Raw genomic sequence first — 11,204 nt, 5'->3', positions numbered from 1 at the left:
AACAACAGAATTCATAATGAAATTCCGATTTACGCGTAAAAGATTAGACCGTTACGATTAAAACTGTGTAAAAACGCTGCTATTGACCTAACTTAGTATAAAACTGCATAAATATTAAAATGTTTGGTACATAAATCTATCGCAACCCAAAAACTGAGTCATTCGTGTCCATTATTATGACAAATTTTTTCGAGCCTTGCCCTGTACTGACAAATGCGGCGATGCGTGAACTCCAAACAATTTACTCCCCGTTTCTAAATTTCTATATTTATTTCAAATTCCCGTCTTACCCCACAGGGTGAGCAAGATGGGACACATTTTTATTAATGAATGTAACTTACTTTATCCTCGCGTGGCCGGAAAACGACAGTCGTTTTCACACGGGTTTAACACCTTGTGCCAGCTTACGAGTTACCATGTATGTTACTTTGTAGGTGATTTTTTTTATGTATGGCTGATAATTTAGACAACCCATTAGTGAACACTGGGTTGGAGCAATAGCCGTTAAGTGTCTTGCCCAAGGACACATACGTCAACAATGGTAGCAGCGTCAAGCCTTGAACCCATTACGTCTGGGTTACAGGCAGGCGCGCTAACCACTATACCACGGCGCCGGACAAATTCTATTTTTCGTCCCATTTGGTAGTAAACAAAGAATTATAAAACCGTATCCTCACGACTCCTATAGACCGTTGTTTATTGTTTAAAACACGATCAGGATGTGTCCCATCTTTCCCCCACATTACTAAATAAACTTCAGAGACAAGCTTGAATGAATGTGACAAGTCATAAAAGTGCATGACAGTCGTTTTTGTATATTTTTAATCCTCGTGGGATTATATATTTTGCAGTGAAATGGCAATACACACAAGGCAGCAATTAAGGTATAAAGCAGTGTAAAGTTATCATAATGAAATTGCAACACTTTCCTAAATAAATTAAACAAACATAGGCTCATAGCCCATTTAACAATGACTTAGTTGTGTCATACATCCCTAAAAATACGAAACCGCCGACTGATATCCACACAACTCGGGGCAGAACACCAGCAAATAGTGCACGGGCGCCCCCCGTCGACCACACTTCTCTTAGGACGGGTAAAATATTTCCGGCGGCGGCAGAATCATTTGTTTGGGCCAGAATAATTCGCGTTTTCGCCACGTCCAATGGCGTAGTCACTGCAGCTGCAATTCCACCGGAAAAGAATCCACAAACTGCGCTTTCGATCGCGTCGGGGGATTCTTTTCCCCGATACTTCGCGACTGTTACTTTTAGAAACTCCCACAGTGGAAATTGTATCAGTGAAAACGGTATTTCTCTCACAACAGTACTTCGGTAACCACGATACATACCGCGTACTCCCTCTGTTCTAATACAGGATAGAAAGATACGAAAACTGTTCGCATTTTTCGTCACCTGACTTCGTTGTTTGATAACTTCAACCGGTACACGGATCAAACACGCAACGACCTCGCCAACTGAAGCAGCGGTCATGTCAACTGCCAAGTTATGACCAAAAGAGCCATCTGGTTTCTTCAGTAAATTACGAGTCGTATCATACGCCGTGAAAAACACCGCGGCCCCTGGAGCGGAGCCTAGAGCCGCTGGTCCAATACCGGAGTAAATTCGTTTAAAACCGCCAGCTTTTATAAATCCTTGTGAACTCTGTAACCGAGTTTTTACTGTGTCGACGGGGAATAAGGTGACGTCGACGCAAAATCCAGCTACAGCTCCGCTGGCCAGCGCGGTCATCCATTCGTTTACCATTCCAACTTGCCTTTACAAACACAAATACAGTTAGATAAACATATTACTATGATACATAACTAATCATATGCCAAGCTCCTGAAAGGATGCACTTTGTCATTCGGAGTTACATATTAAGTTAATAGCTGGTGCAGGGCATAGTCCAAACAGCTCATGTTTGAGCAAGACATTAATAATTGTACAAGACCTTCAGACTTACAACAAATAGTGGGTGTAAAGCAGCATGTAAAAGGTGCAGTCACATTTACAGTAGGGTGGGGGAAGATGGGACGCCCATTCAATATATTATCTCGTCCTATTTGGCAGTAAACAAAGTATCATCAGGACTCCCATAAATCGTTGTTAATTGTTTAAAACAGGATCAGGATAGTTTTATATTATGTGCTGACGGTTTCCCATCTCCCCCCACCCTACTATACATTAAATTGCTGTTGCACAAAGCAATCGTTCACGACAAATATGAATGAATGAATAAAGAAGTAAAAGAACAACAAAAATACAACATACATTTTTCCAGTCCAAGTCAGGATGATTGAAACATTTTCCAATGTGGTCTCGGAGACCAAGTTTTATATTAGAGTAGGGTAAGATGGGACATTCTTTCATTTTCTTTTTTCACATTTGGTACTGGTAGTAAACAAAAATTAATCACATGACAAAAAACCGCATCCTCACGACTCTAAAACATCGTTGTTAATTCTTTAAAACAGTAAAACACCATTAGCAAGTATAGCATTTAGGTGGTAACGGTATCCCATCTTACCCCACAACACTAGATAATACAACAACAGCATACTAACATTTATGATTCAATCGATTATTTAGAAACAGTTGAGATTAATTCCAATATCCCCGGATCCAAGTTTGACATAACTTTGTGAATACTGGCAGCGGTCTCATTGTCGTTATACAAACTACGTTGCAGGAATCCGCATACATCACTTATGTAGTCGTCAATATTCTCCATATTAGGTGTGCCTAGTGTTGCCGGTACCCCTGTGGAAAAAGTGTTGACCAAATGTTTTCTAAGTTTATTTAGATTTTCTTGTACGTCTTCGTTTTTGTTTGACAGCGATTTAGTTTCGTCGTCCAGTTTAGTAATGGCATTGCGCAAGTTTGTGGCATGCGTTTCAAGAATAGCATTCTGCTGCTCCAGTTCGGTATTGTTTTTATTCAGTTGGTGTAACTCTGTCTCTTTCGCTTTATTATGCTCGAGAAACTCATTCGTAAATATCGGAATTGAAGAAGAAACATTATTTACTTTCGGTTTTTCTGTTTCACTTAGCGCTTTTGAGCTACTGTTAGAAGCAGCTTGTTTTTGGGCTTGTTTTTCTTCATTAACTTTCTTAACAAACACCTTATAAGCGTCAGTGCGTTGATACGCCTCCACTTCTTTCCAATATTTCTCTTTTTCTTTCTCAGCAATATCCAGATAAATGCTCTTTTCGCTTAGTGACATGTTAGTCCACTCTTCTCCAAGCAACTTAGTAATATCCGCAAAACTGAGGCTCCGATTTTCCTGCAGGACCTGATCTCTTCGACTATTCATAAACCGAACGTACCCAGAAAGTGGTTTCTTTGGTGCATTTTCATCTTTTACAAACTTCTTACGCTTCTTACCCTTAGGCCAGCCTCGTTTTCTCGCTGTGCTTTCTCCAGCGTCTTCTTTCTCCATACTCGGTGAAGCTCTCAGCATTACACAAAACTAATGCCCTAACGCCTAAACTCTTAAAAAATTAAAAGTTAAAAAAAAATTCGTTCTAACAGCAGTGTATACCACTATTAAACAGGAACCGCATAATGCTTATTGAAACATATTAAACTAAACTACATATGACATGAACCCCAACTACAAAACATGATCACACAGAATCATAATTTTTACACAAATTATTAACTTTTACAATCTAATCACACACGTCATAAGAATATTGGATATAAATGTATTTAAACACTTTTTTTCTATGTTGAATGTTTTACTGTACGAAATAGAATAACTAATGAGGCAAAGCATGGCTATATATATTGCAGGTTGTTTCACTTTTAACTAACTTTATATGAACAGAATATGACTAGTGACAGTAACACTCTCTAAAAGTTATAGTAAAGACCTAAAGACGGTCCAGTCTGCAGAGTATGGCAGATGCACGAGCGATTTTGTTTACACACTTTTGGTTATGCACGACATAATTTGTCCCACCACGCCAATTAATTATACAACGCAAAAAAAAACGTGTTTAAGTAGGATTTTTATAACGTGGCTTGGGAATCTACGTGCTTTGCATGCAGGTTTTTGATGATAACACGCGCGCCTGCGAAAAATAACCGTCTTGCACGGGCCAGATCCCATCAGGAACTGCCATACTCTGCAGACTAGTCAAGTACACCGCAATTAAATATCCTGCAACCAATTAACACTATACCACTCTAAATGTTAAAGCAATGTATATAAGTTATACATTGATTAAAGCTACTTCAGCTAAACTAATGGATCTGTGATGGCCTTACTAGGATCACAAGTAAACGAAATGGTCACAGCATACCGCACGCCTTCTACAACCTTCTGGACATGATGGGGATTTTCTGAGCCCGATGTAAAAAAAGATACGCGCCCATTTCTTGGCTCAATTACCACTTCTTCATTGTTGTTTGTAGTTTTATCAAAAACAAACTGCCCGCCTTTAAAATCACTTCCATAGTCTGCTAGATAGAGTAATGAAGTGTAGTCAAATGAGCCATATTGTATTTTATCAATATGGGAATGCCAATATTCATCATGCTGTGTTTTAGCTGGTGTTGTTGTCATTCTTGAGAAAAAAGTGGGGTTGGTTAAATGCAGCTTTTTCGGGTCTAAACCGAATTCATTTGCGATTGCAGCGAGAATTTTATTCTTCACTTTGCGATAAACCTGCATATCAGAATTTGGGAAGGTTTCGCTCAATTCAGTTGACTCTAAACTTTTGTAAATGTTGATAAACTGCTGCCCTTTAGACAAGGCTCCAGTGTGTAAATCAAGAATTGATGCGCCGCCACTTGAGCCCCCATGTTTCATTCCGTTTTGGAGCAAACGCATCAAAGAAACAATTTCTTCTTGTGACACCAGCCCATCTTTTACACACCTTCGACAGTTTGTTTTAGGCGTGCATCCATCAAAAATTGGGTAGTTTTTATAATCACTAGAACAAGTCACATTTTGGCATTTGGATTGTATTTCTATGTTACTTGGTGCAAATACAGTGTTTCGAAAGCTGTTGCCAAAGTAAAAACCAACCCAACTCAAAAATATGCCAAATAACATTTTCCAAACATACCCATATTTGGTGTCTTCTGATGCCTTTTCAGAAACTTTATTTTTTGCAGACAACGATTTTTTTTTCATTTTACTAGTTATTAAATTCTAAATTAAGAATAACATTAAATGTAAAATATATATATACCAGATTGGAAAGTTTGCAAACTGCGCGGAGGATTTTTTTTTGGAGATCGAAATTGCGCGGATTTTGCGCGGACGAGCGATTTTTTTGCGCGGATCGTCTGATTCTTGAAACTTAATTGTTAACCTCCTAATTTACAAGTAAAGTAGCGAACCAAACAAATACAGTATAAACTAAACGGCTGAGGTTAAAGGACTTGACAACCTTTTTCTTACGTTCTCTTGCGCAACGATTATGACGTACGTCTAGTGATGCACATTACTGTAACAGTGTTACGCTTTCATACGTTCGCTATTTTGTTTAATAACGCTATCATACATCATCTCTTCAACAAAACTAACATTTTTTTTAAATTTAATAATTTTGAAAAAAAAGATTCTTGTGTTTGTGGGACTTTCGAGAGAAAACGTTTTGCAGCGTCTTTTCAAAGGTTGCTATACGTTTCGGCTTGGCCGTTTTTTGTTATAAATACAAAAAATTCGAAATAAAGTATTTTAAGATATCCTAGAATATTGTGCATCCCTGCGTACGTCTTCGTGTGTTTGTGACCAGTCGGCCAACTGGGGAATATACTGAAGGAGATATAATTATGCTTAAAAACCAGTGGTTCTCGAACTGTGGTACGCAAAGGTCTCCCATGTGGTACACGAGCACCAATTTAAGTTCCACCTAAACGATCGCAAATATTTTTTAGGGATTGTCATAAGCATTATTTTAATTCACATAAGTTAGTGAAGCGTGTCATTTCATGCTGTATTCCTTATTTCCTTATTACAATAGTTCCCAGCTTTTTTTAATACAAGCGTTGCTTTAAGCATGTACAAAGTATTTTTTCAAATCGATTTCTACTTAGGCGCATCGTGAAAAGGCAAATATCCAACCTGTTTTAAGCACCTGCAGACTAAATAATCAAGGGGACATTTGCTATTATTACGCAAATAATGAACGTGTGAGTTGCTATTATGTCGTAATTAATTGCCAGGTCAAACAATCGCTATTACGATGCAATGAATCCACGTGTGAATCCCCACTATTTCGTAATAAACATGCTGCTTGGCTCAGAAAAACATTGTAAATATACAGCACTACAACAGTGAACATATTTAGGTGGTTTATTACAGCCTTATTCTGTTTAATTGGCAAACTACATTTATTTTATACGCAACTTTGGGAAATGCAGTGCCAAGTTTGTACTACGAACTCCCGCCGAAAAATCAGGTGCGTTTTTCGTTTAACATTCACAAGCCTTTAATATGTAAGTGCTAAGTGGTACAACTATTCCAGTTTTTTAGGTCAATTTAGTTATTCGGTAGGTTAACGCTTACAGTTTAGCTCCTGTTTAAGAAATTTAAACATTTAATTTTTTTTTAAAACGTCCAAACAAACGTTTTTTTTTAGAAACATATATATATACTTGTATTAGTTATTTTTCAAAAAAACAAAGAAAAACTACATAAAGCGCCCTGGATTTTATTGACTACAATAGTAAGCGGGAACGACTCGCGAAAGAAAGAGAATGTATTACCTCTCTCCTTTACCGACATTGGAGATGCGCGTTCTATTCTTTTTTATTTCTGTGGGCATACGCACGTTGGCTGATAGAGTCATAAACACACAAAGACATACGTCATAATCGTGAGAGAATGTAAGAAAAAGGCAGCTAGTTCTCAACCTCAGCCGTTTAGTTTAGTTTCTATCCAAGCGCATTTACAAACAGGAAAAGTTATCAAGTCTTGCAGCGATTTTTACGCGCTTTATTATATTTTTGCGCGGATTGATATTTTTTGTGCGGATTGCTAGTAATACCGCGAAAATTGCGCGGATTTTTAACCAATTTTGAAAATTCTGCGCGGAGGATAAATCCTCCGCGCACGACATATTTTCCAGTCTGGTATATATATATATGTAATTATTTTGTTTTTAAAAGTGACGTCACACATACGTCATAGCAATATTGCGTAGTAATTTGATTAAAACAAAATTATTGTAAAACTGCCTCTTTCATACAGCTCAGACGTAGCACATGTTTAAACTTTTTTACGTAATTAGAAAAACTACATGAAATTTATCGGTTGCCGTTAAACTCGTCGTCTATTTTTTGAAACAAGATCAAATTTACTCAGTTTTCGCGGCGCTAGTAAAGAATCCTCCGGTACGTTATAGATCAGACTGGTGGAAAGTGTTAGAGGTTAGTAGTTAGGGCATTCTCATCAACTATGGTTAGGGGTTATAGGGGGTCAGTGGTTGTGGGTTAGTGGTTAGCGGATAACGTATATGAGTAGAATTCTTTACTAGCAACGTTTTCGCATTTGCGGTGATACTAGTATATTTGCTCACAAATGTAAGGAGTTTACATTTAAAACGAATAAATTTAAAACATGTATTATTTAAACTTACATGTTTATTTTTACCTAAATAAAGAACTATAAATACGACATTTTTTGCTTTTTTCTATTTTCGCTCAAAATTGGCGGGAAATTGAAAAACACAGTTATTGCGCAATCTCTACTTTCTAAGTACAAGTTAACTTGATATTCGTTAATTTTGTAAATTCCATTGGACTATAATAACCAAAAATATGTCCAATTTAATGCCTATGCATATTTGAAACTAACAAATTAGTTTTGAAGTAAAAAAAATCATGTTTAAAATACTGCACTCTAGCGCCTTGGAACTGCTTTGCCCTTTGTGGAAAAAAGCGGTTCGACCACGCTTGGACCAGTTTCGTATTCTGGCTGTACAAAACGAGGTGTTTGCTCTGTCATGGAAAATTACTCGTAATGTTAAGCAACTTATTTGCGGACATTCTTCAAATAGGCGATTATACAAGTGTTAATATTATGTCTTTTGTGTGACAGATATTACTACAATTAATTGGCGTAGTCTAAAACGAGAAGGTAGTTTTTCAGCGAATTTTTCGTATAGTAATTCGTTAACGTTTCTGTAAGTCACGATTCTTTAACAATATTTTGTCAAGAGAAAGAAATGGACGCTAACGATGTCGATAAATTGAATCTTCAAGCGCAAGAAAACAATTTTACTTTGCAATATTTCGGGACAAACGCAGAAGATTGTTCTGATGTTATTTTCAATCAGTGTATTAAAAACTTTTCTGACCTGATCCCAGAAACGATCAATTCTTTGGAGAACTGTTTTCCAGGGGTTTACACCCAAGATGAGATAAATAACTGTCTACAACAGTTTATACAACGTTTCTACCGCTCTTTAGAACTTAATTCTGACATATTTCACAAATACTGCAAGCAATATATCTTTAACATACCACGTGGTACCCTGCTGCCTATGTGTGCAGTACAAAAACATTATGCAGAGCAGAAATTGGTTTGTGATAGCGAAAATTCTGTAGACGCTGCAACAAAACTGGAGCAAAAAACTTCCGAAACAAAAGAATCAATCAGAGAATTAAAGTTTGAAAATTCTGCACGAAGACAACATCTTGCAGAATTAGAAAAACTTGAAAAATCCCTCGATTCATTTAATTCTAAACTAACAGAAGTCGAAACTTTTGATTTATTTTTCGAAGAAACTTTTGAATCTGTCAAGCACTTAAACCAGTGCATGAAAAGTGTTCAAAATTAACTTTTGTTGTACTTTATTTCATACTTTTGTTACCATGCTTGGATAAGAAGGGGTTGGTTTTCAATGTTTTAAAATTACTAAATGTTTTTTTTACTATAAATATATATATATAAGGTTTGCTCTTGTTTCTATTTAAAAATTAAGGTGTACACTTTTACAGTAACTGTTATATAAATAGGTTCTGCAAAAAGCGAGTAGTAGAAAATTTTCAAATTACTATCAATTTAAAAATGCAACAGCAACAGCAGGATGATCTTGTGGTCAAGTTGGTTTTGGTTGGGGATGGGGGTGTTGGTGAGAACATTTAGTATTTGCATGAATGTAACTTGCTTTATTCTCACATGGTCGAAAAAACGACAGTAGGTAATATAACACGGGTGCTCTGTTTCATACACCTCGTGCCCGCTTACCAGTTACCACGTATGCAACTTATTTATTCTCGCATGTCGGGGCAGCGACAGTCATTATAACACGGGTGTTCTGTTTTATACACCTCATGCCCGCTTATGAGTTACCACGAATGTAACTTATTTATCCTCGCATGGCGGGGCAATGACAGTTATTATACCATGGATGTTTTTTATACACCTTTTGCCCGCTTACAAGTTAGTATGTAACTTTGTGGGTGAATTTTTTTATGTGCAATAAGTATATTAATTCTTTACCTTATTAATTCAAAGTTTCTAAATCTGGCCAACATCCCATGCTGTCTGCTATGTAACTTCACCCATATAGAACATATAGGATGTTTATTCCTAATTACTAATGTGAACCTATGCACGAAATAATGTTAAATATATAGAGCAAGGATAGAATTAAAGTTTTAAAAATAAAATACAATTTGCAACACCTAACCAATTGGCTTTTAAAGGACAACTATTATTATCAGATTTCAACTATATATGGCCAGATTTCTTTAATTTGTTGCTTTTTGTTGAAATTTTACTGTAATCATTAATCAAAAGAATATAGTTAAAATGGTAACCGTAAATTGCTACAATTTCAGATAACTTACTGTAAATTGTTGCTATAAAAATAATCATATTCTGTTTTTAACATTCTAGGTAAAACCACATTCGTGAAGCGACATTTGACGGGAGAATTCGAGAAGAAATATGTGGCCACACTTGGTGTGGAAGTTCACCCCATCGTGTTTCAAACTCAACGTGGACGAATTCGTTTCAATGTTTGGGACACGGCTGGTCAAGAAAAATTCGGGGGATTGCGTGATGGTTACTACATACAGGTATTCACAGTTTTTCAAACAATGTTTTACAAATACTTTAACAAAAAAAAAAAGATTTAAAAAATGTTTTTTGGGGGCAAACTGCTAATGAACTTCTTAATGTCCATAAAACATGTCTAAGTTATTAGCCCTGAGTGCTATTTTACACATGCATAATATACCCCAGGGGTTAGGGCTAATAATTTGGACAACCCATTGACCATTGCTAACCTGTGGGTTGAAGCAATTTGTAAATATTAATTCCAAACGCAGGGTCAATGCGCGATCATTATGTTCGATGTAACATCCAGAGTTACCTACAAGAACGTCCCTAATTGGCATAAAGATCTTGTGCGAGTGTGTGAAGATATTCCTATTGTCCTGGTTGGAAATAAGGTCAGGTTATCAAGCAACGCAGTTGTTTATACAATTAAAAATTTGTATGTATTTTATTTTGAAATTTGCTAATTTCTATGCTTTTTGGTGAAAAATATTTCTTTTATGGGGGTTTTGCTAGATAGTGGCATAACTTTTACCCAAATTATAATAAAAAGTGCATAAAACACTTTAGAAACCTCAGTTTTTTACTAAACTCAGTACTTCAGGTTGAAGTAAAAATATCACTCAAAATGCTTTTCTGTTAGTAGATGTGGCACACAAACTATATACTAAAACCCATTCCTTCAGGTTGACATAAAGGACCGCAAGGTTAAGGCAAAAGCCATCAATTTCCATCGTAAAAAGAACCTTCAATACTACGATATTTCTGCCAAGTCAAACTACAACTTTGAAAAACCATTCTTGTGGATGGCTCGCAAACTCATGGGCGACCCTAACCTTGAGTTCTGTGCCATGCCAGCAATGCTTCCTCCCGAGGTGAAACTGGACGACAACCTCATGAAACAATACGAAGAGGAACTCCAAAACGCCCAGCAATGCTCACTCCCCGACGAAGATGATGATTTATAAACAGATAAAAACCGCACCCGTATTCATTCGTTCATGTCCCCACAACCAGTGGCACATTGTTAGTTGCATTTCTTTTGATCCCTGCCATAAAACCAGCTATAAGTTCATTGCTCTCTTTTATTTTCGTTGCGCCCACCCAACCTTGAACATACCTGGATAATAAAAACAATAAGCTTCGTATTCTTGCAGTTTAACAATAACAAGGCTTA

The 11,204-nt window shown here is 36.7% G+C and overlaps 4 protein-coding genes across 5 annotated transcripts; 1 reads left to right on the top strand and 3 right to left on the bottom strand.

Moving 5' to 3' along the window:
* Positions 1-302: 302 nt before the first annotated feature.
* Positions 303-2,707, bottom strand: LOC149741084 (mitochondrial S-adenosylmethionine carrier protein-like). 2 transcript variants are annotated; one of them, XM_089881368.1, is made up of 2 exons: positions 2,568-2,707; positions 303-1,777 (listed from the first exon to the last, which is right to left on the bottom strand). In XM_089881368.1, coding segments are annotated over exons 1-2 (825 nt in total). In that variant the 5' UTR covers positions 2,570-2,707; the 3' UTR covers positions 303-954. The 2 variants fall into 2 exon arrangements, with proteins under 2 accessions (XP_089737494.1, XP_089737487.1); XM_089881361.1 differs by lacking the exon at positions 2,568-2,707 and adding an exon at positions 2,275-2,406.
* Positions 1,846-3,463, bottom strand: LOC149741083 (high mobility group protein 20A-like). Its single transcript, XM_089881326.1, has one exon. It carries the CDS (start codon positions 3,461-3,463, stop codon positions 2,585-2,587), a length of 879 nt encoding a protein of 292 aa, XP_089737452.1. The 3' UTR covers positions 1,846-2,584.
* A 30-nt stretch (positions 3,464-3,493) lies between these two features.
* On the bottom strand, positions 3,494-5,490 carry LOC149741082 (2-oxoglutarate and iron-dependent oxygenase domain-containing protein 3-like). Its single transcript, XM_089881312.1, has one exon. The coding sequence runs from the start codon at positions 5,144-5,146 to the stop codon at positions 4,247-4,249; it is 900 nt and encodes a 299-aa protein (XP_089737438.1). The 5' UTR covers positions 5,147-5,490; the 3' UTR covers positions 3,494-4,246.
* A 2,548-nt stretch (positions 5,491-8,038) lies between these two features.
* Positions 8,039-11,175, top strand: LOC149741081 (GTP-binding nuclear protein Ran-like). The gene is made up of 4 exons (XM_089881380.1): positions 8,039-9,095; positions 9,866-10,047; positions 10,300-10,422; positions 10,714-11,175. The coding sequence occupies exons 1-4, from the start codon at positions 9,032-9,034 to the stop codon at positions 10,993-10,995; spliced, it is 651 nt and encodes a 216-aa protein (XP_089737506.1). The 5' UTR covers positions 8,039-9,031; the 3' UTR covers positions 10,996-11,175.
* Positions 11,176-11,204: the final 29 nt, after the last annotated feature.

The sequence above is a fragment of the Ciona robusta genome, chromosome 1, assembly GCF_009617815.1.
Source record: "Ciona robusta chromosome 1, ASM961781v2".
Lineage (NCBI taxonomy): Eukaryota > Metazoa > Chordata > Ascidiacea > Phlebobranchia > Cionidae > Ciona > Ciona robusta.
Note: the sequence above shows the minus strand (reverse complement) of the source record. Positions and strands in the feature narration are given on the sequence as shown.